The 24255-nt window shown below is 42.4% G+C and overlaps 1 protein-coding gene across 1 annotated transcript in view; it reads left to right on the plus strand.

Moving 5' to 3' along the window:
- Positions 1 to 22521, plus strand: part of TMEM178B (transmembrane protein 178B) — a gene marked incomplete at its 5' end in the record, with an annotated part of 211417 nt that extends 188896 nt beyond the window's left edge. The window contains one exon of the mRNA XM_083859468.1: positions 22251 to 22521. Coding sequence (XP_083715594.1) covers positions 22251 to 22501 — 251 coding nt within the window. The 3' untranslated portion in view covers positions 22502 to 22521. The remainder of the gene's footprint in view (positions 1 to 22250) is intronic.
- Between the last annotated feature and the right edge of the window lie 1734 nt (positions 22522 to 24255).

Below are 24255 nucleotides of genomic sequence, written 5' to 3' on the forward strand. Positions count from 1 at the left end.
GAGACAGAGCCAAGGTCATGCAGCTGGGAACAGCTTCAGTCATCCCCATGGAACAAGCCACTCCCTCTCAGAGAGCAGTGGCTACTAAAAAGGTCTCTGGAATCATGGATGCTGGGATCATCCAGTTGCAGAGGAGCTCTCAGTGCAGTGCAGCTGCTAAATGTGTAATTTTTTAAATGGAATATGCAATGACACCACGAGGTGGGGTTATCTCTGGGCCAAGTGAAACTATTTCTGGACATCCTAATCAGGTGTTGATGCTAAAAGAGGATGTGGAAAGAATGGGAGAGGTTTGCAGAACAGCTACAAAAATGGCTTGTGGTTTGAAAAACAAGAAAAAGGCAGCATGCCACAAAAAGCCAATTGCTTGAAATTGTTCACCACAAGGTTTATAATTGACTTGAACAGAGAGTGGAAGTACCTATGTAGTGAGAAGCCATCTGATAGTAGCATGCTCTTTGCATAGACAAAATAATAACCAGATCCAGCAGTTGGAACCTGAAACTAATTGAAATGAGAGGCACCAGATTATTTTATCTGACAAATTCTGTCAAGGTGTGTAATATTATAAATAAAGATGTGTTGGGAGGAGATCAAACTTATTTTCTGTTTCAGTGCAGGCATGTGGATCAGTATTACCCAAAGGTTACTCTCTTACTTGTTTTGCACAAGTCAATAGCAACTGCTATACTGATTTCTTTTAACAGTAAATGGGCATAAAGTAACATCTACAAACTGAAGCAGTCAGTTAATAAAATACACAACTAGAGCCGTCTAATCTAAAAGTCAGTAGCTATCAATGTTTTCAGACTGTGTCACATGTTACACAGTCATTCCTTTTACAGCCAGTGAGTCTTTTAATTTAAACTTTTTATTGCTGGATGGTGTTTGAAATCAAAACTGTTGCTTCTGTCATGCCATAAATGCTGTCAACATATTACTGTACTGTTTCTTAAAATGCATGGAGCCAGAGTGACTCTTAGTTTTGCCTAACTTTTTCTCAGGTCCAATAATGGGAAAACTGCTTTGCAAGGTTTCTGCCATTTGACCTCATTGCAGCTAAGAGGAGACTGTGTTCAATTGGTAGCCAGAGCCAGAGAATCACACTGAAATCTAACCTTCCCTTCCATTTTCAACACCATTTGTATTGACTATGTTTGTAGCATTTGTTCTGTTTTTATTTCCAGACAAATAGTTCTTCTGCAATACTTAAACACTGCCAACTTAACATATCTATGGGGTTTGTCCCTTACTGCCCATAATTTTTTGAACAGGAAATCTCAACAGAGCACTGAGATGTGTGCTATAATAATCTAATAAGGCCAGACGTGGTTTGCTTAGACCTCTGGTTCTTTATTATATTTACCAAACAGTCCTCTTGCTAACCCATGTGGCAGTGCCTCATAAGGACTTGCTTTACTTTGCTTGATCTAATTTCTCAAGCAAATTGCTGAAACAAGTAATTTAAGAAATGCAGGCCATTATTGGGGTTTTAGCTCATTCGGAATCCAAGACATGTAAACTGTGATTTAGAGTCTGTTTTACACTGGTATTCTGCATGTTTTGTAACAAGCTAAAAAATTATTAATAATTCATCTTTTCTGTTTAGTCCAAATGTATCTGTATCAACAGCAGTCACAGATCCCTTACGGCTTCCACAGTTATTTTCCATAATTTTTGGTATTTATTGTCCAATTTATACTTGGATTCCTTATCTTGAACAACAGTGTTCTCCTGACCTCAGTAGGATTTTTTTTTCAGTCCCTCATATTTTACAGAGCCTGATGGATACTGTAAATTATGTTTAGCTCTTTTTATCTCCTTTTGCATGCTGGTACCGTTGCACAGCCTCCTGCACACAGAATTACACTATCTGTAGTCATTACATTCCAGTATTGTCAGTATCATTTTACCTAGCAGTGTGGGAGAGTTTCCCTTTTCAAGAGTTTCTCCATTTCGAATTCTGCTCTTAAACTTCACTGTGGTTAGTTCATTTTATTCATCTTACTTTAGACTTTAATTCTATTACAGAAGTGGGTCACACTCAAATTATACATGACTCCAAGCACATCTTCTTGCAGGTTCTTGTGTTTTCTGTTCATGTAAATTACTGAAAACTTGTGCACAAGTAAAAGCTTCAATCGATAATTTTTAAATTTTATTGCAAGTTCTGGAACCTTAAGAGCATCTGTAACACTACTTCCAAATGTCAGAGTCCTGTGGGAAATGTGATGCTTTCATGCTCATAAAGTACAGAACAGTACATAAAGTACATAAACATTTACCTGAGGAAATGCATGTGGAATATTTTATATGTTGTGCATTGACCAAAGCAAATTTATTTGCACCAAAACTATGCCTTTGCTTTTTCAAGTCTAGATATGGCCACCTCATCAGTTCTCAGGAAGTGGTGCTCACATTTTCTGGCTTTGAGCAGTTCTTTTGAATGTATTCAAATCCTTAGCTTGTTTGGGTTTCTTATCATGGCAAACCTGTCAATTCTTTTGGTTGGTGTCTTCACTCCCTCGACATCTAATGTAGCCAATATTGTCAAGGTCAAATGTCAGTTTTAGTTCCAGCTCCGAAGAGCTGAAATGCTACGAATTGGCACACTGGCAACTCTACCAAGGCAAATTTCATTGTCTCCAGGAATCCCTTCTTCCAGTTCTCTATCAAGTTGTTTATGAATATTTCCTGTATCATGATCGGCAAACAAGCTGATCCATCTAACCCGAGGTTCTTCTACCTCCTCTCCAGCAAATTCATTCATAGGATTTTCTTGTTTCAGCATCTCAGATTCTGCTAGGTTTGCAGTCATGCAAGCCTAACCTCACAACATCTTCTGTTACTGTACTTGCTTTATAAATTTGTCTTTTCGATGTTTTCCCAGGTCAGCTGATTTCAGTCAGCTGTTTTGAAATATCATATGGCTTCCAATATTTCTAATTTGAGGGCAGGGCGTACCTAAATGTTTCAAAGTTCTTTTCCTTTCCATCAGTGCCTGCTGTGGGGAAAGTGGGGTGCCTGCCTCCTGGTGGCATGATCCAGTGTTTTGGCAGTGATTTCATCCTTCCCCTCCCTACCTTGTGCACCTCCCTGCTGAACTGCTGTCTGTTGTCCCAGCTGAAAATACAAAATGGCACTTCCAGTATCATGTTCTGGTACTCACTTCAGCACACAATTATCCCTGGCCAAAGCTACATCACTTGCCTTTGTAAATGTATTAAAAGACTGACAAAGAATGATGTGTTATCATTCTTATCACAGCTCTGTCCTTCAGTTGCACATTCATGTATTTTCCTTTTGTAAGTCTGTAATTTGTACTGAGAACACATTTCAGTGAAATAGTTAGAGGTTTTACTGCATGCCTAACAAGGCAGCCCTTCAGGGAGAGACTTCTGAGTTGTCTTATTTTGTTCCAAATTTACTACAAATGAATGCAATAAATCATCTCTGCACTTGTTTACTGTTTACCTGTTGTCTTCACTCTTATCAGGTCTCTGCCAGTTTTATCTTGTGACATACACTTTAGGATGACTTTAGGGATTTTTCCCCATTTGCTAACAATTTCCTTAGAGAAGCATGTAATTTTACTAGCCTTACAAATATTCATTATTCTTTGCAAAGTCAAGTGAGTTTCTTGCTGTAACCTTGCTCTCAGCCAATTAGAAATTTTACCATTAATAATTCAGTCTCTAATTAGTCTATTTGGAAATTATTCCAGCTGTTAAATGCCCTCATATGCGATTTGGCTTCACCATGCAGATCTGTAAGAAAATGATCTGGAGTCTCATATAACAGCTCATTTCTTGTCTTTGCCTAGTGAAATTTTTGCATGAGGTACTGGGCCTGGAGCTTTGCTTGGGAGTCTGAAGCTTCCTTTTCTGCTGATGCTGAAAGGCCTGGAAGTTATGCTGTACACATATAGTTAGCAATATGGAGTTCTTCTGGCCTAATTTTTTGTTCTAGCATTTGCTTTCAAAAACATCAGGAATTTCTTTCATCCTCTCCTCCCCCTCCTCACCAGTGATGATCTGCCAGTCTGGGGGTTTCAAGTGCCATTTGCCAGTTCCGCTTTTGCTGATTTGGGTTTCTTCTGACCCCCTCTAAGAGTGTTGCAGAGACATTCATTACTGTTTGTAGCCCATCTATACTCAGAGGACCTAGATCAGGGTTAGAAAACCTTCAAATCTTTCCCATAGCAGAGGTGATCACCTATTCTTTCCAATGCTGGCTGCTGCAGTAAAGATAAGCAGGCGGGAAAGATGTGTGAGAGGGAATAAAAAATTAAGTTATGCAGGTGTGTTGGCACACTGTAATGCTTTATTTCAGATATGCAAGAGAGAATGTTTATTAAAGAAATAAAGAAAAACCCACTTATGAATGTTATGAATGTGTTCTTTTTTAAATTTTAAACTAGGGAGAAATAGCTTTTAATAAGTAATTTCCAGCCTTCTCATAAATACTTCCAAAATATTCCTTTCCTCAGTCCAGGGCTAAGGCAAAAAATGCTTTGTTATCCTTTGCAATCCTTGGATTGACCATTTAGTCTGGGTCACCTTCTCGTGCCCCAGCTTGTGCTCCATGCGGGGCTGTGGCAAGGCGCCAGCAGGGGTGAGGCCACACTCTGTGCCAGCACCATCAGCTGTCACAGCGTGACTCGCCGTGCCCAGGAGCTGAATGCCAGGCTGGCATGCCAACCCCATTGGAAAGTGGGGCTGCCAAACAGGGCCTGGGAGCCCGTGCAGCACCGCTGATGGGTAGATGTGCAGCATGCATCCGTATCCTCTATCACTCCCACCTCCACAGGGAGCCTTGCCTTCCACATCCCCGAGCCTCTGTGCTGTGCTTCCACCGCCTGTGCTGCGCATATGTTAGGAGATGACAACCAAGGCATCTGTATATTTGTAGCCATGGATTGTTACCAGCTGTTGAGTCATTTGAGGCTCAAATATAACTCACTGTACTTTGAAAATAGCACGCAACGGTAGAAAATAAGAGTGTTTATTCTACATAACTGTGGTCCTACCATCTCAAAATAATCATTCCATGCTGAATAATTTAACAAAAATGGAGCAATTTAATGCAGCAAGTGTAAGGCAAAGCTCTGTGACTGACATCTCCTAGGCAGTTATGAAGTACCTTCATAGTAGCAGCAAAGAGCAAGCAAAGAGAAAGATAATCAAAGGGAGAAAGTAAGAGCTATTCTTTGGAATTCAATGAGAAATATGATATTGTCCCACAGGGCAACTAGGTTTTCTATTTTTCCTTAATAATCAAGATCTCTACCCATTCTTCAAAATGTTTACTTGTGGTGACATGATCAACCACAACACTGAATATGGAAGGTATTTCTTGTGATCATATCTATTTTTTTCATTTAGACAACATTATTCTTTGAAAGAATTCAGTTTCTTGTGCTTCTTTTTTTAAAAAAGCAAAGTTCTAGAAAGTTTACATCAATTATTTTTTCCTTATGGAAAGGCAAGTGTAAATGCACATGTGTGCACACAAGTGTATGCAGACAGATCTTAAACAGCAGCATGTGATCTTTAGGAACACTGAGATCTGCAGTAAATTACTGGAACACGAACTGTGAAGCTTGGGATAAATATAGTTTTCACAAAGGTGTAATACCTTTGGCCATTTTGAAGAGCATTTATAATTCAAAAAAAGTTGGAAGACTGGAAAAAATTGAGACACCAATCATGTGTTATTACTGTGGGAGGCAGTAAATTAATGATGACTGCAGAAGAGCTTAAAAAGTTGGCAAAACTCCCTACATACCACTGAGAACTTATTTATGTGGATTGACCTCCAGATGGAGACAAAGGCTGGTTTGCATCAAGATATGCCATAAATGGGTTATGAAAGTCTTTGAGACCAGCCTCAGCACAACAAAATTATTCCCCCCTCTACCATGCCTCCCTCACCACACACATGAACACCCTGGCTCTTACTTTTACTTTTGGTTAAATTTTGCATTATGCTCCAAAGTGATTTAAGGCTTTGAGTTGGAACAAGCTTGAGTTAATGTACAGTGTTAATAGGCTTTAAATGTTTAAACCACTCAAAGGCTCTTGATGCTCTTGATTGTTTAAAACCCTCAAACATGACAGCAGTGTTGTGGGGAGCAGAAAAGGAGCTGATGAGTGTCTTTTTGGACCTGTGAGGAGAAGCAGAGCTCAGAGCAGTCATGCAGGCTTTGTGTCCATCAGGAAATAATGTAACAAGGCCAAGAGCATTCATATTCAGGAAACAAGAGTCAACCTCTTTTCTAAAAGTGTCCTTTTTCATTGCTTTTAAGGATTTGTCCCTCTTTATGGGGAGTGGCCAAGGATATTTGGGCTCTTAACTGTGGAGAAAAGCAGGCTCAGGGGAGACTTTATTCGTCTTTACAACTACCTGACAGGAAATTGTAGCTATGAAGGGATTGGTCTCTTCTCCAAGTAACAAGCTATAGAACAAGAGGAAATGGCCTCAAATTGCACCAGGGAAGCTTTAGATTGGACAATAGGAAAATCCTCTGCATCAAAAGGGTGGTCAAGGATTGGAACAGGCTGCCCAGAGAAAGGGTTACCATCCCTGGAGGCCTTCAGGCGATGTAGGAACATGGATTAGTGGTGGATTTGGCAGTGCTGGGTTAACAGGTGGACTTGATGATCTTAGAGATCTTTTCCAACCTAAGCAATCCTACGATTCCTCTAAAACATCTCTCCCTGCACAATTTGTGGTGTCTCTCACAGACCTGGTTTAAGATCATGTTCCTTGATCCCATTTTAGGCCAGTTTTCTGGAGTCTGAACTGTGGCTTTTCTTTTCTTATGTCTTTCAAAACTAGCATACTGATAGACACATGTCCAGACATGTATGTATGGTTATGAGTTCACTGTACATACACATGTCCTGATGTGGGGATAGAACTGGAAGTGTTTCTTCATCCAGACCAGTGAACCATTAGTAATCAGCCTTTAGCAACTTTAACCACCTGCCTTTTGAATGCTATCTAATTTCTTATTTTTACTCAAAAAATAAATATTTAGGAAATCACCCAGGCAGACATAGACCTCCCTTGCCATCTTTTGGGGTTGATATAATGCCAAGATGGCCTGTTGAGCATTTCCCAGCTAGAAAGAAGGTGCTCAACTGATGGCAGAACAAGGCTTAAAAGGCAGAGCTGGGGGTCCGTGTTACATTTTTACTTCTAGTACTTGTCTCTGCTCTCTGGTGCACCAACAACACATTTTGCATTTATTTATTTATACTGGCACTTGTTTTGAAAAGGAAATAGGAGACTCTCTGGAGATATGAAACATCACCCACTTTCATAGTACAGACATCTCTGTGTCACTGTACAACAGCAATTGAAATACTCTTTTATAATTTCATGTTACTCCTCAAGGAGAATCATAACTCTCATTTACAGCATAAGTTCAAATGCAGAGTAATATCTTTTTTCTCATAGAATATTATTTTCACTAGATGTCTTTTTTTCCTAGTTCCAGTTCCTCAGGAATATATCTGATTCTCTAGGTGAATACTGGCACACCTGGCATTGAAATCTTGAGACCTAAGAGTTGGCATCTCCATGAGAAATCAGTGGTGGGATATAGATGTGTTTTTTGTAAGTCAATAACACAACTGTAGTGCAGAGTGTAGTAATTTAGAAGTATTGTTCTTTGTGGCTTTTTTTCCCCTGGAAGGAAAGGCTCAGCAAGAGAATTCATTGTCAACATCATAGTATTTGATCTCCATGGAAATATTATCAGCTGACTTCAAAGTCAACCTTCAAACGTGTTGTGGGTTGTTTTTTTTCCTGTGGCTTATTTCTGATGCTCCTAGATGTGCATTTGCAGACTGTGGGGGAAGAAATACCAACACAATTCCACCAGCCTTGTACCTGATCACGGGAGGGCACTGGCACTTACGAGAAGGAGAGAAAAAGCTTCTTTAATGAGGTACAGAGATCTTATAGTCTGGAGCAAAAGACAGGGCAAGTGGTGTATGCGCACCTCTAAACTGATTGTTTTTCTGTCCTAACTCAAATCTGTCTCCCTGAACTTGGTGTGCAGTAAATTAAGAAGTCAGCTCTGTCTGATTTTTCAGCAAGAAGAACTGTTCATATTCCTCTGTGTGTTCATTTTAAGTCAGCTATACTGACTTGTAATTTCTCCCTCACCAGGATGGGAGGTACTGGAAGAAGCATCAGTATCTTCTAAAGTTACAAGAACAGACAACTTAGCATAGTCCATGAAGGGCATGGAATCAAGTTGCTTCTCAGGGATGTCAATAGGTCTTTGGGGGGCTGACAGAAGGTAAAAGAAAGTAGAAATAAAGCAGAGGAGACAGATTCTGTAGAAATACAAAAGACTTTCCCACCCACAGCCCTGGAAAACAAGTTCTGTGTGTTTTAAAATTCAGTGGTTGTTCCATATCCTTTAATAATGTCACTAGGTCTTTGATCTGTTGCTGGCTTCTGAATTCCAATGGCAAGATGCACCAAAGCCAAAGGAAGACAATGAAAACAAAACTGGCATTTATTATTGGGTTGGTATTTTTAAAAGGAAATTTTGATGAGTTGTTTGCATGCCTGGAATAAAAGAGGAAAGACTGCACAAGCAACAGAAGGAAGATTAATACTGGCATGATTTGCTAGACAGAAAGAAAATCTTACAGAGGGAATGGGGAGGAAATTTCTGTGTGTGGCAGATCTTTTTGTTAAATGCAGAGGCTGAAGCAAGATTTAGACTCACTTTCTTGGCTCCTCAGGTTGTCAGCTTAGAAAACAACATTCCCCTTGGGCAAATCACTGCCACACTCACTTGGTCTAATCTGCGTGGACAGAGTCCAACTGGACATTGGAAACTGCATTTAAAAAGCAACTGGACCTAAAAACATTATAAATGAGTAGAGCCTTCCTCATTTCCTCCCAGCCTGGCTCTTCCAGGGCATACAGAAATCAGTCATGCCAATGTACTTGTGTGGGCTACAGAGGATGAACAGGTATTTCCTCTGCACCAGGAAAGGAGATTTCAGCATGATCCTTTAGGGCTGTATAGGGTCAGTCTAGTTTTTTGCTTGCAAGCATTATTGTGGGTGATGTAAACTCCATAGGGGTGCCCTGCACTAAGTGCTTCTTGTTGAACAGACAAATTTGCATCTTACTTTGATTTCTGACTATTCTATCTCAGCAACTGTATCAGCATATACAGAAAGGATTTTTCTGTTCCTAACAGGTCAACTCAGGGAAACAGTAATAGAGCCCAAAGACTTTTGCAGTAAAAATCCTAAAAGTTGTACAAGCAAAGAGCCCTTTGGTCACTTGACAAAAACAAATGGATAGGCTTTTCTCTAGCACTTAAAGGATAAAATACCCAAATCAGTTAGCCAACACCATTACCCCAAGCTCCCAGTGGCTTCTTTAGTACTGCCATCAGCAAACAAAAAAATTAAAAAGGCATGTGACTATCCTTTTAGACCTGAAAGTATTCCCTCTAGAAATATTTATAGTGGCACACAGTAGGCAATATGGAAGAAGACTGCATTGAGTTTACTTGTGCTGTACCTGTTCTCCAGTCTCACTTGTCTCAAAGAACATCTATCAGTAGACTTTTCAGCGATTTAGGCTTTCCTGCAAAACAAAGATTACACAAATCCTCTTAGGCTCCTTCTGAGAGATATTCAATTTTTTGACTGGAAGAAAATGGTTTTACATACTTAGAGGTGTAATGACCTCATTAGCAAAAGACTAGATGCAATGTGGTGCACAGATTCCTCGTGCTACAGAACATGTCCTGTGACAAGGCAAACCCAACCTGGCTCTGACAAATCTCTGACAAATGCCTAGGGTGGGAAGCACCTGCCTAAGGTACAGCTTGATACTAAACTTGTGTCGTCATCTGAAGCAAATCTGAGGTGCGATGGAGTCGCTTGAGTTTGTTCAGACCTCCACTGCCTCTTTCTGTTTAATGTTTGGCGTCTGCCTGGGTCATGCTCCACACTGCAGAGGATGAAAGAACCTGCCAGGAGCCTCTGTATGTTGCCAAGCATGGTGCTTGCCAGCACATGGATGGGATAATTTTTCTAACCTTGGATTAGAATTTTTTTTCATTTTGACACTGAGGTCCTTTCTTTCCTTAATGCTCTAGTAAAATCAGAATAATATCACAGTACTATAACTGGCACAATTTTTGCTGTCTCCTGTGTTGTGGCTGCAAGTTCATGACCCGTTATGTTTGCTTAATGGCTGTAGTCAACCCACTTTATTATTGCTAGGTTATTTTGGTTGGGTCATAGGAATCACCATTGCTAAAGTACTCCCAAGTTTATTCACTCAGGCTTTGATCTGAAAGCTTTTTTCTCTCCCCAATCCATCAAACCACTGTACCTTTAGCTAAGAAGTGTTGCTTTTGCCTTACGTGCCAACTTACAGCTTCAGAGAGTGCTTGCTCATTGCTGTAGCTCACTGGCTGCAGCTGTGCACAGCATGGATCTCCACTCCCTGTGCAGTCTCAAGCCCCAAGGGATACAGTCACAAAAGTGTCGCCATGTGAAAATCTGTACTGTGAAATATGGACTGACACTACTTGTATCAGCAGAGCAAACTGGAGTTCAGCTCTCAGCTGCTGTGACATTGTTCCTATATATGAGACACTGATTTACACAAGCCTAAGCATGGTCCCCATTCAGGTTTGGGGTTGTGGCTGAGGACACATAATCCTCTGGTGCCACAAGACATTAGAGCTTGTGCAGCAGCAGTCCCTAGACAGGCACACAGGGGAGGTGACACGGAGCAGGCGCGCAGCTCTGGCATGTGCTGGGCACCTCTGACACCTTGTGAGGCAAGAGGCCAAAGGCCAAATGCAAACCACATTCTCAGAGTGGTTATAATGCAATATCACGACAGACCCTGCAGTTTATCTAGTCCATAGGATAAGATAAAAATGCATTAAGTCCCAACTCAGGTGGGGATGTAATCTCACAAGGACACAGCACTAAATCTCCATCACTCGATCAGATTTATCCTTCCATCTCTGCTTTTTTCATAAGGACAATTTTCCAGTAAACCACTTGCTCTTCTGCAGCCTAATGGTGATGCTGCAAGCTGCTTCTGCTGGAACAGTACATAATTAAGCAATAATTTATATTCTGTGCATGTATGCACAGAGCAATAAAGTGTTCTCAAGAGCTGCGTGCTGTTGAGGCGTTTAATCCGTGCACAGAAGGAGTTTACTGCAAAGCTTCTCCCTCCCTCCAAAAGCCTTTTGTCATCACTGAATTGGGAGGGAATTTGGTGTATTCTTTAATAATTTCATTTGATTGGGATATAATTTAAATAGTTAATGCTACACACTCCACTTTAGGATCAGACCTAATTTTATTTGTTTGTTTGATGTATTTTGAAAATAGTAAAAGCTAGTAGGGCAGAGAGAAAGTAAAGATAATGTTTCACTTGTGAGATTTTTTTTTTCTCCCATAGCCCTATAATAAAAGAAAGTGATGATAATTAAGTAAACAGCACTCCTTTCAAAGACATTAGTGGCCACAAGAAGCTATTAGAAATACTTTAAAAGGCAGAGATTTACATTTATTTGAAAACTGCACAGTTTCAAAGGACATTTTAAAATCCATACCTTTGTGATTTTCTTTTTGTCTACTAATTTATAATTAATACTTGACATTTCTATATGCTTTAAAAAATAACAGAAGGCAAGAAGAATCAGCTTTTGGAGTTGTTTACTTTGTACATCTGACAGTTTGTGAGTCATTTCTATCTGTTGTGGGGGGAAGGGAGAGAATGAACATCATTCTGTCAGCTGCGAAAGAAGTGCTTTCCAAATCATGAGACAAATGATCTGTAAGAAGAGGGTCTCAGAGATGGGCTTGATGCCCAGCTCATTTTAATTACTGGCTTTTTGGATTTCCCATGCCTTCAAATTGATGACTCCTTCAGGCTCCAGTCAGACACCTCAGCCCTAATAAGGATGATGAGGAGGATGAAGGTCCTGGCAACAGGGTCTATTTGTGCCCTAGCACCATGAAGGTTCATCTTAATCTGCAATACATCTAAGAAAGGCACCAGTTCTTGTCTCACAAAACACTGCAGACTTTGGGAAATCCCTCAAGCTCTGTCACTGTGGAAGCTGAGCAGGTCTGTGGGTGAAGGATGTGGCTTCTGACATGGTTCAAGACAATACTAGCATTAGGGAAAATTCAAACAGATTTGGTATGGATGATTTGAGCCTGTTTGTGTTTAAATCAGTTTGCTTACAAGCAGTTTTGGTCTCCCCTGGAGGTGAGGTTTAAAAACCGTGGAGGCATTGCAGACCCTCACACAGCTGGGCTGATTGGAAAGAAAGGGACATTTACAAAAAAGGAAAAAATAATTCCTTGCAGCAGAGGCCCATGGCACTGCTTGATATAATCGTGCTTGAAAAAAGCTACAGCAAAAGGCTCTGATTCATAATCCACATGGTATTAGGCTTTGACCAACACTGATATTACCTCTCTCTGCCGTCCCTCTTCAGATGATGTCTCCTCCTGCAGTAAGGATGGTAGGATCCCAATCTTTTATATATATATATATATATATATATATGTGGAGAGGATAGCTGAGAAATGGGTAGAAGATAAGGGACACAATAGCTCTCAGACTAATATTGTAACTAGAAGCTAGGACAAGGCCAGCATGAGGATGAGGGAGAGAAACTGAGATCATGAGAAAAGAGGAACTAAATGCTACAAGGCGATACAACTGTTGCAATATGCTGATATAACATGAAGTAAGCTATTGTGTAGTCACTACCAATCAGGAGCTTGGCTTTTGCAATATGTATGAACTAATTATTTAGAATATAAATGTAAGCGAGAAAACAAATAAAATTGAGCCTGATTGCTCAACATCAGTTGAGTCAGTCTCCCTCCATCCAACAAATGGTGACCCCGAAACGTGATACGGCACCACGGTTGGAGGAGTAGGAGTTCAGGTCCTGCAAGCAGAGGGACGGCGAAAGAAGATCTTCCGCGCCCCGGTGCTCACATCGGTGAGGCCGGCAGAGAAACGGCGAAAGAAGCAATTACACTTCCGCGCCCCGGTGCTCACATCAGTGGAGCCGGCAGAGAAACGGCGAAAGAAGGGCTTCCGCGCCCCGGTGCTCACATCGGTGGGGCCGGCAGAGAAACGACGAAAGAAGGGCTTCCGCGCCCCGGTGCTCACATCGGTGGGGCCAGCAGAGAAATGTCGAAAGAAGGGCTTCCACGCCCCGGTGCTCACATCAGTGGGGCCGGTTGATACGTGCTGCTGAAGACCTCTGGGAGCTGCACAGCGCTGACTAACATGGAGAGGCAAGCAGCATATAATTTATTTGCCTGTATGCTAGAAAAATGGCAAGTCCAGGGTATAGATATCAAAAAAGAGTTGCCAGGCTTGCTAGCATATGGGTATGCTAAGGGGTGCTTTATAAACCCCCATACAGTACATAAGCTTTCTGAATGGCGAAAATTTGGGGATAAGCTATGGGAGGCGAGTTTAGATGATGATAAAACAGCTAAGAAGTTACGGAAACAGTGGCAAGCAGTACATAATGCTCTGCTGCAACACCAAGTAGAAAAACAAGCAGCTCAGCAGGCAGTAGCAGCCCAGGGAATGAATCTGACATATTCATCAGAGTCAGACTTTCCCTTGCCTCCTGGATGTACAACAGTACATCTGCCTCCAGAGCAAATAAGTGCCACCAAAGGGGACATGGTAGCTGCAGACTCTGTACCATCGGCTCCCCCAATGCCTCCAGTCGCTGCGGGTCAGCTGACAGATTCATGTCCATTACCATGGACTGGGGAGAGCGATGAAACTATTCTGAAAGTTGAATCAGATTTGACAGAGGTAGTGGCCAAAAATCGGAGGGAGGCATGGAGTGCACTAGCTAAAGAAGGAGTAGAACGAAGGAATGCACAGATGATAGAAACAGGGAGCTCGATGGCATGCCCGGTAATATATAATCCTGCACCGGGAGGAGGTGTCACTGCCCAATTGACTTCCCTTGATTGGAAATTACTTTCCCAATTGCACTCCACTGTTAGCCAATATGGAGTAAACAGTGAGCCTGCTCGGCAAATGCTGGATTATATCTGGGGTACATATTTGCTGTTGCCAGCAGATTGTCGGGGTATTTCTAAGCTTGTGTTTACACCCCACCAACTTTTGTTATTTCAAGCTCACTGGCAAGCCCTAACACAAGAGTCAGTTGCCACACAGAAACAACCTGGGGATCCTCTACATGGGGTTACCTTAAATGAATTGCCGGGAATAGGCAATTGGATAAAGACAGAGGCACAGGCTCTGTTAGAACCGGAAAAATGTTGAGAGGTCATAAAGCTCGCTAGAGCTGCTATGGATAAGGTAAAAGATCCACATGGAACCTCTATATATATATGAGAATAAAACAAAGTAGAGAAGAACCATTAGGCAAATTTGCAGATCGACTAGTAGAAGGAATAGAAAAAGCTAGAGTGCCACTCTCTATGCAAGGAGCTATGTTAAAACACTGTATACTTCAAAATGGTAATCAGGCTACAAAAAACCTAGTTAACACCTTGGGAGCTAATTGGTCTGTAGAAGAGGCCCTAGAGAAAGCAGCATCTGTGCCCTCTGGGCCTCAGGCATTTATTGTCAAGGCTATTAAAGGGCTAGGTGAAACATTTCAGAAACAGGCAGAGAGTAGTCAGGCTCAAGTTTTTGCTGCTCTTGCTCCACTCCAAGCTGCTGTCACCGCAAGTCAGCCGAAGCGAGGCGGAAGAGACCGAGGAAGGTGCTGCCGTTGTAAAGTAATAGGTCACTTTCACTGAGAGTGTCCTGCAAGTGGAGTATGGTGTCAGAAATGTCACTCTGATACCCATAACACAGGAGCCTGTCGGAGGAAATCGGGAAACGGCAAGACCAGCGCGCCATCCAGCCGCCGCGCCGGGACACAAATAGCAGCTGTACAGCAGCCAGCGACCTGCACCCCGCCACCTCCGGAAGCCTCGGCCTGGACTTGGCAGCCACAGTGGACATATCTATTAAGGACAATCACCCTGTGCCAATTCCCACTGGAGTAAAGGGACCAGTAACCTATCAGGGACAGTCGGTTCCTGCTTTACTTTTGGGACGATCTTCTACTTTTTTAAAAGGATTGGACATTACTGTGGGACTTATTGATGCTGATTTCACAGGCGAGATTTGTATTTTAGCACAGACACTGTATCCTCCAGTGCTCACTCCAGCTGGCACCTGGATAGCTCAGTTGTTACCATTTTCGACCTTGGCTCTGGAACATCGCTCGGAAACACAAAAAGGATACTATGGTTTTGGCTCTACAGGAGGATCAGCATTCTTAACACTGGGCCTGCTGAAGTACAATACATTGGTAGAGGTCACATGTGTGTTCTTACACCCACAGGTCCTGTATGAATTCCCAGCCACTGGACGTAAGCAGGGAATGACAGCACCCAGCAGTCCAGCAGAACGAGAACGGCATCGCCTGCTCCTGATCCTTCAACCTGTGATAGCTTGGCTCCAGCCAGTGTGGCCTAATCTTCTAGTAGTAGAAAATAGAACTGATGTACTAACATTGTTGCATGAACTACAAAGCACCCGACTACAATTAATTAAGAGTTCTAACTGTCTGCACTGCAACAAGCCTAACTGTGGTGCTTGGGTAAAAATGTATTGTGGGGCTTGTTGCAGACAGTGGTGGGTTTTTCAACAGCAGCTTGCACACCCATGGTGCCCACGCTGCTCCTTTTATTGGCATCGTTATAACTGGCAGACAGCCATAAAAAATTATACAGGGTGCAGTACTGTGCCAGAAGCAGTAAACCTTGTTCAAGATTTAGGTCAAAGAGATAGGCTGGAATTGGTATTTTTAATAGAAAGAGAGGTGTGTCGCCTGTTGGCACAAAAGGCTACTTGCATATTGCAGACAACCTGCAAATATGGGGTGGGAATACCTCATATGCATCAGGTGGATCCTGCTGATTGGGATATGTGTTGTCGTCGCTGGGCTCACAGAGCTACTAAAAATAGACGAAAGGCAAAACATGTGGGTCACTTGAGTTAATCAATCTGGTCAGGATAGTTTGTGTTTATCACTTGCCACGCCTTCCAATCCATTAAGCACTTGTTTAATTGGAAAACAAGAATGTGCGAGGGAAGCGTGGAAAAGTTACATTTCTCATTGGCAAAATGAGACAACAGCACAACGGGAATATTGCTCTTGGTTTGCTGAAATCATTCAGCAAGGCAATACTTCTCGCCGTGACCCTCTCCTGCCTATTGATTTGGCTATATGGCTCAGGAAACGCCATCTTCTTGGAGCCCTTGTTCAGCAATTAAAGAAAAAGGGGGAGAATAGGGGAAAGGAGAAAGACATTCAGGTATTAGAATGGTTACAGCTACCCCTACAACAATGTAAAACTGTTTTTCAAAAATCAGAAATGTTGGCAGTTCTTATCCATAAAGGTAGACAACGTGCACGACAGATTACAGGGAATGAACCAGGCACTATTCTGTTGCCAATAGCTCGAGATATACTGCAATGGTACATTGAAAATCATGAGGAGGTGGGCCTTGTTCTGCTGGGAGGAGGGGCCACAGTTGTGACAACGGTAAAGTTGCGATGGGTGGGAGAACAACAGTGGTGAGCAAACCTCTGCGGAGTGAACAGCCCATCCCAGAAGCAATCACAGTTTTCACAGATGCTGGGAAAAAGTCACAAAAAGCTGCTATTACATGGCAGCAGAGAAATGAGTGGCAAGAAGTAATATTGCCTGCTGAAGAGGGGGATTCTTTACAAACTTTGGAATTGTCAGCTGTTGTATGGGTCATGACAAATTTGTCGGAACCGGTGAACATTGTTACAGATTTGTTATATGTTGCTGGGATAGTGCAGAGAATTGAGGGTTCAGAAATAAGACAAATAAATAACAAGAGACTAGGGAACCTTCTCATTCAACTAAGGTTGGCAATTCAAACAAGAACACACCCCTATGCAGTTATTCACATTCGCAGTCATAAGTGGGACATTGGGTTAGGCGAAGGAAATGATAGAGCTGATAAGCTGGTTGCAGTAGCAGGAACACCACCCCTGCCCCCCCAGAACCAAGCTAGGGAATCACACGCTCTATTCCATCAGAATGCCAAGGGGTTGATGCGAGCATTTAAGATAACCTCAACAGAGGCTACTGATATAGTAAGAGCCTGTCCTATTTGTAGTTACCACAATGGAGGGGTCGGTATAGGAGTGGGAGTCAACCCCCGGGGACAGGGACCAAATGAAATATGACAAATGGATGTTACTCATATTCCATCATTTGGTAGACTAAAATATGTGCATGTTACAGTGGACACATATAGCAAGTATGTATGGGCTACAGCTCAGGCAGGAGAACGGGCCAGTCATGTACTTCGACATCTTACTGCCTGCTTTGCAGTCATGGGAGTGCCAAAGACAATAAAAACTGATAACGGCCCTTCATATACTAACTCTCGTGTCACAACCTTCCTGCAGACTTGGGGGGTGGAACATAAAACAGGTATTTGGCTGGAACCAGCAAAAGTGCTATTCTGGGGGCGTGGTTATTTTTGCATCTATAACCCCTGGAGTTAGCACAGCTCATGCATTGGTGTCACTTAATAAACTTGCATGTTAAGCTATAAAGCAGGCAAATGTTACTACAGAGGTCATATCAGCACTCACTCAGAATGTAAACAGCCTGAGAAATGCAGTCCTTCAGAACAGAGCTGCTATAAACTTTTGGTCTAACACCGTGGCTAACTCAGCTTTTGAAAGAAGGGTTACTATTTTTGCTTATGATTTTAATTGTCATTCTATGTGTAAGATTGGTGTTTGCTTGCTTTTTTCGTCGTCAGTCCCAAGTGCTTGGAACCATTAAAGAAAAAGGGGGGATTGTGGAGAGGATAGCTGAGAAATGGGTAGAAGATAAGGGACACAATAGCTCTCAGACTAATATTGTAACTAGAAGCTAGGACAAGGCCAGCATGAGGATGAGGGAGAGAAACTGAGATCATGAGAAAAGAGGAACTAAATGCTACAAGGTGATACAACTGTTGCAATATGCTGATATAGCATGAAATAAGCTATTGTATAGTCACTACCAATCAGGAGCTTGGCTTTTGCAATATGTATGAACTAATTATTTAGAATATAAATGTAAGCGAGAAAACAAATAAAATTGAGCCTGATTGCTCAACATCGGTTGAGTCAGTCTCCCTCCATCCAACATATATATATAGCAAATAAGTTCATCTCAGTCCTAAAAACCTTTCCAATCTAAATGAAAGGGAAATTCAGTGTAATGTTTAATATTATTCTGTAATATATAAGAAAGACCGGCACAAAATAACCAAGAGCTATTGAATAGCTCAGGTTCTCAAACCACTGCTGATCATTAGCCTACTAGCAGAACAGGCACTGTCAGAACCAGGCCAAGATAAAGGGAGGCTACCTGACAAGGAGTCAGGATGGATGTTTTACTACATGTCAAACAGCAGTTTCTGTGGCACAGACACAGCTTTACATGAAATTTCACCTCTCACCTGAGTGAAGCATTTTGCAATGACACATGAATTACCTGTCAAAAATCCCACTGTTGCCTTGTGTCATCCATTAGGTGTCACATAGGAGGATAATGTGTAAATCCCAGCACAAAGAACTTTGTGAGTTCTGCTCCCCCCAGCTGCTGAAGGAGATGCCCTTTATCTTCCTGTGCAGCTCATGTACCAGCAAACCCTTACTGCCACCTGTCATTCACAGTTTGTGCGTCAGGGCCATGGCTGGACCACCAGCCTTCAGGTCTGGTCATCTGCTTGGACCACAGCTATGGAGAGTGTTTTTCACAAAGAAATTAAAATTTGTATCAATGCAGTTTCCAGGGGATCTGAGGCATAAGCGCACATGTAGGAGGGTACCTCACTGACAGCAAAAACTGACAGAGGAAACTGCCTAAGGGTTCAGTGTGACTTCTGGGAGAAAAAGGATTGTAGGGTTGGGAATGGTCATGACTTCCTGCAGTCCTGCTGCCTCTGAAGCACCGTGTCTGTAGTGCAGAGTGTCATGGGCAGGAGTGACAACCTCCCTCCTCCTGCCACCTCAGCTCCATGTCTTACCTGGACTAGCAGAGGCTTCACTTCATTTCCACAGGTAAGCTCAGGTTCTGCATCCCTTTTACTCATGACTCCCACTACAATGGCCAACAGCTGTGCAATTTGAAAGGATGATCTTTTGTGTTATGTTTGCTAGTTCATGAGAGAAAACTACTGAACAGTCATGAGGTAGGAACCTTGCTTGGTTTTCATCAGTAGCCTTCCTGGTGAGAGGCCAGATTAACAATAAGCAGGAACTTCCTTGCTTGGCTGAACACAAGCAACACATAGGACTCATAAAATGGCCATAAAGATTTTTCTAGATGGTGTAAAAGGGCATTTTTTGTGTCTGCAATGAACAACACTAGAGAGACAGATAACTCTGTGTTGTACAAGAGATCCTGCAGAAGCACAGGGGGATGACAGGCTGAGGACGATTCTCTGCACTCTGTGACATTGTGCATGGCAGTCTTTGTTTGTCATTCTTTGTCAACTGCTAGCATATTCTCCAGAAAGGGGGCAGGCCTTTTTTTAGAGAAGTCTCATGCTTGTGATTTGCTTAGTTCTCTAGTGTTGTTGCTTGCTCTTTGCTGTTCCTTTGTTAAGGGGTAGAATATCCTCAGCAAGGTGGAGTGCCAATATATTGGGCACTGCTCAAATTCAAAGAGTAAGCAACACTCATTGCACTGAAGAGCTTGTGATCAAAACAGCCAAGACAAACAGTGAAAGGACTGGGAGTATTTGAAATCCAAAGTTATTTCCTTCCCTTTTGACTTTAGCAAATGCAGCTTCAGTCTGTCCACACAGATTTTCCCACCCACCTCTCTTAACAGTCTTACATCTTGAGAGAGTTGAAATTACCATGTTCTTACTAGAAAAGAAAGGCCTTTCCTGTCATTTTCTAACCACAACCATTTGAAATGAGCCACAGAGCTGTTCAGAGCACAGTGCCTCTGAGGCATCTTTTTTGCCCCTGATCCCACAATGTACTAGTCATTCTGACATAGAACACAAAGAACAACTGCATTCTTGTCAGACACCTTCATATTACTGGATAGCCTATGTAACATAGTAAAACATGGAAAGAACATGTGGTTTCTAATCAACCAACCTGATTCTTGACTAATGGATTGTGGGAGAGAGATCTCCCCATTTATCTGTGCTTTGAAGTAGTATAGGACAACTCCAGAGCCTGGGATCTCACAAGGCTTCACTTTGCAAGAATCCTGATCACTGTTTGCAGGCTGATGGGGTGCAAGAAGGCTATTTTGAATGAAATAGGCATGGTCCCTACTGCAGCAGCTCACTGGTCCTCACTGGTACCCAGTGGCACTCTCATTATATGAGCATTTATGAATATCCTGGGCCATTTGGCAGCTGTACATGGCATTAGGTAAGGCACCTGACCTTTACAACAGAAACTATCTACAAGTGACTTTCCAAAATACAGTGGAGAAAAGACCATCCAAACAGGCACAGCAGTGATCAGAAGAGGGAACAGGGAGAGGACCATAACAGTGATCTCACAGCGGGTCCATGACAGAGATTTGTAAATTTAATGCCTATGTGAGGTTCCTATTAAATAAAGGAGGTGGGGTATGGTGGAAAGTTCACACATTTTTGTGATGTGTGTATGTTCCTGCAAATGCTCCCAGTTTCTGAACCAAATTCCATGTAAATTCACCAAATAATCTTACCTCTGTGTTCAGACTGGGGAGTGTCAAATTCATTTATTCAATTCAACTGCACTAAAAAGAGCAAAGCAGCAGAGAAACAACAGCAAAAGTGTGGCAGAAGAGAAGCAGAGCCAGGGGCAGGAAGAAATAGAAAGAAGCAAGGGCACCAGAAGACAAGAGCTTGTCACAGAAACTAGGCTGACTGTGACTGCTTTGGAAGATTGTGCTGGTTTAGGGATGGGACCGGAAGAAGAGGAGATTCCTCACCAGCAGCTGTAAGTGAACAGATGCAGGATCCTCTGCTGGTAGCACGTCACATGTTACTGATCCACACATGAGCAGAGGGAGGACATGCAGGACTGACAGTGTGTGTCCTGTAGCATGAGTCCTATAGGTTGCCTTCTAAGCCCTGGGCTCTCCAGGCATTTCAGAGGTCCACAAAGGGAGGAATTACAGAGGAAAAATAAAGTGCCAACTTTATGCTGACTTGAGTCATTATCTCTTGTGGCAGGTGTGTAGCATCTGTATCTATCCATTATACGTGTGTGGGTGGCAATTGTGACATTTGAGGAGCTCAGAGTTTAGCTTCGATGAAGCTGGAGGCCAAAGATCAAAATTAGACTCATCTGGGTGGGATAAGATTCAGCCTCATCTGATATGTGTGTCTTTCCATAACACCACCTGACAGAGTTGTGAAGTTTGTCCTCTCAGTGTTCTCAGGAAGAAATAAGAAATGAAATATTGCTGCAAAGATGGAAAACAAGAGCAGGGTATTTTGAAGATTTCAGCAACATGGCAGAGGCCATCTAGATTGAAACTGGAGTCATGCAGAGGGCAGAATCTGAGTTTTGTGAAGGATTTAAAGACTTTTAAAGTTATATTTAAAAGGAGATGTATAATGGAAAATTCTATATTTTGATGTAAGAAAAGTATGAAGAAAATCTCCCACGTAAGTTCAAATGTACATTTCAACAGAGCCACAATATGTCAAGTACATTGTAATATTCTATAAAGTCTGTCACTGAAAAACTGGAATGAAACAAAAAATTCAAGGTTATTTTCCCTCCCCAAAATGTCAAAACAAGATTATTCACTCTGCATTTGTCTAAAGAAAAGTTTCAGAAAAATCAATGGCTCCATGGAGCATTCTGGTTCCCAAGGCAGTGCTCATAATGAAAAAGTGTTCTTGTTGACGTTTCTCCATACAGCTCTGTTCAGCAGGAGATCAATATTCAAGGCTCTGGTGGCACTCAGTTCTTTCCCCATGGAGCCTCCAGACTAAGCCACTCTGTATACAAACATCTTCCCTTAAGCACTTCCTTACTGCTTGCACCATCTCTTCTCGGGCAGCTTGGAAAGGGGTATGTCTATCACTCTTCTAACTTCTCTCTGTTTTTTTTCCTCCCTCCTTCTCCCCTTCCCATTCTCCTCCAGGAACCTTCTGCATCATTTCACTGTGCACGTGTGTGGCTGGAATCAACTTTGAGCTCTCCCGCTACCCCCGCTACCTGTACGGACTTCCTGACGACATCAGCCACGGCTATGGCTGGTCCATGTTCTGTGCGTGGGGGGGCCTGGGCCTCACTCTGATCTCTGGCTTCTTCTGCACTCTGGCCCCTTCTGTCCAACCTGTCCCCAGGACCAACTGCCCCAAATCTAGACCTGAGAATGGGACAGTGTGCTAAAACAAATAGCAAACAAATACACACACACACACAGAGAAATATATATATATGCCTATGTATGCCTATACATGCATATATATGTATATATAATTATATATATATAAAATCTCAAATTAATGCCAGTGCCAAGATAGAGCTGAGTCCAACATGGCACTCACACCTCCACTGGACTCTGTGTTGCTTCATTCTTTCTCACAGTGATGGGAAAGCTTTTCTCTCATGTGGCTCTTCCATCCAACTCTTAACTTCAGCATCATACCTTAGAGGTCAAATGAACCTACAGGTGCACCTACCTACTGCCATTTGGGAGGGGGAACAGGGGATCCATGCGGGGAATCTGGAACCAGAATCTGTACAAGACATGGTGGGGGCGGACGCGTGGGGGAGGGTGACACAAAAGCATGTCCATTGCAGCCAGAAGGGAAAATGCAAACAGCAAGCAAAAGAACAAATGAAGCATTTGAGCCACTTCAACAACGTCCCTCCTCAAGGCCATTATCAGAAACCCACCCACGTTCTTTTTCTTTCTTAAAACAAAATGACAGAAGCCTGTTGTGTCATTGGTTTGGGGTTTTTTTTGGGTTCTTTCCCTCCTTAAAACACAGAAAACCAAATGGACAGAATGTGCGAGGAAAAGTAAAAAAGTATTTTCTCTTTGCCTGCCAAACTTTAGAGAGAAGCAAACAAGTGAAAATAATAATAATTAATAATAATAAAAACCATCTAAGAAAATAAAACCAGAAAACAATAAAAATCTCCAAGAGGACATCTCAGCGGACTTTCCAACAATGTGGTTTTAATCTTCCAGCTGCCTTACATCCAGGCTTACAACTAAGGCTGAACTGCTAATGTAAATGCAGCAGAAGGCCTTTTGAAAATGCTGTGATACATGTGTGTATAACTTTTTCTTCCCTCTTACTTCATTTATTTTTTTTAACAAAAAGAAAAATTTAAAACATTGCAATGTGATTGTCCACTAAACCATCCATGCTGTGTTTGTGGCCCAAGACTGAGGCACTGCAACGGCAGAAGCATGAGGAAAGCCATCAGGTCTGAGACAGCACATTGTCTCTGGTGGATTTCAGAAGGTTTTTTTTTCATGAAGCTTCTGAGAGTTCAGGATGGTGGATCCAGAGGAAGACTGACCAAGGAGAAGGGAGGTGGGGGGAGGCCAAGTAGCCGTTCTTCCCAAGGATTTGCTGGAATGGGATTTCATCAAGTTTCTGGTTTGGATGTTCGAGACAATTGGGCAAAAGCTATTGTGGAGGAGGAAAAGGGAGCTAATTTCTGTAGAAGAGAAGTAAGAGATGCCTCTCATTGTGTTCATGTATGCCAAATAAGACCTTCCCACATCTTGTCTTTGGAAACTGCCCCGGTTCACTGGACATCTCCTCTTTCCATCTGGAAGAACTGTGTACAGATGGATGAGAAAGGGTCAGATGCAGAGAACAGAGATCCATTTCCCATGAGCTTAAGCATTGTATGGTATAACTGTGAATCTGCAAATGGAACTCTTCTCCTTTTTTGGTCTCTTTTTCCTGCTACTCCTCTTCCTATTGTCTCATTTTTCCTTCCCTCTGCTCTTCCCATTGTTCAGGTCATAGGTCCCTGAGCTAAACGAACAGCTAAGTCTGGAGAGGTGGGTGAATGTCATTAGAGGAAGAAAAGCATTTTGGCTGTGAGGACAGTGGGTCCTTGCAGGGTACCAGTGGCTGAGGGGAAGATGGGCAAGAAGGGCCAAGGGTGTAGCCAAA

This window comes from Zosterops lateralis (genome assembly GCF_965231275.1).
Source record: "Zosterops lateralis genome assembly, chromosome: 4".
Lineage (NCBI taxonomy): Eukaryota > Metazoa > Chordata > Aves > Passeriformes > Zosteropidae > Zosterops > Zosterops lateralis.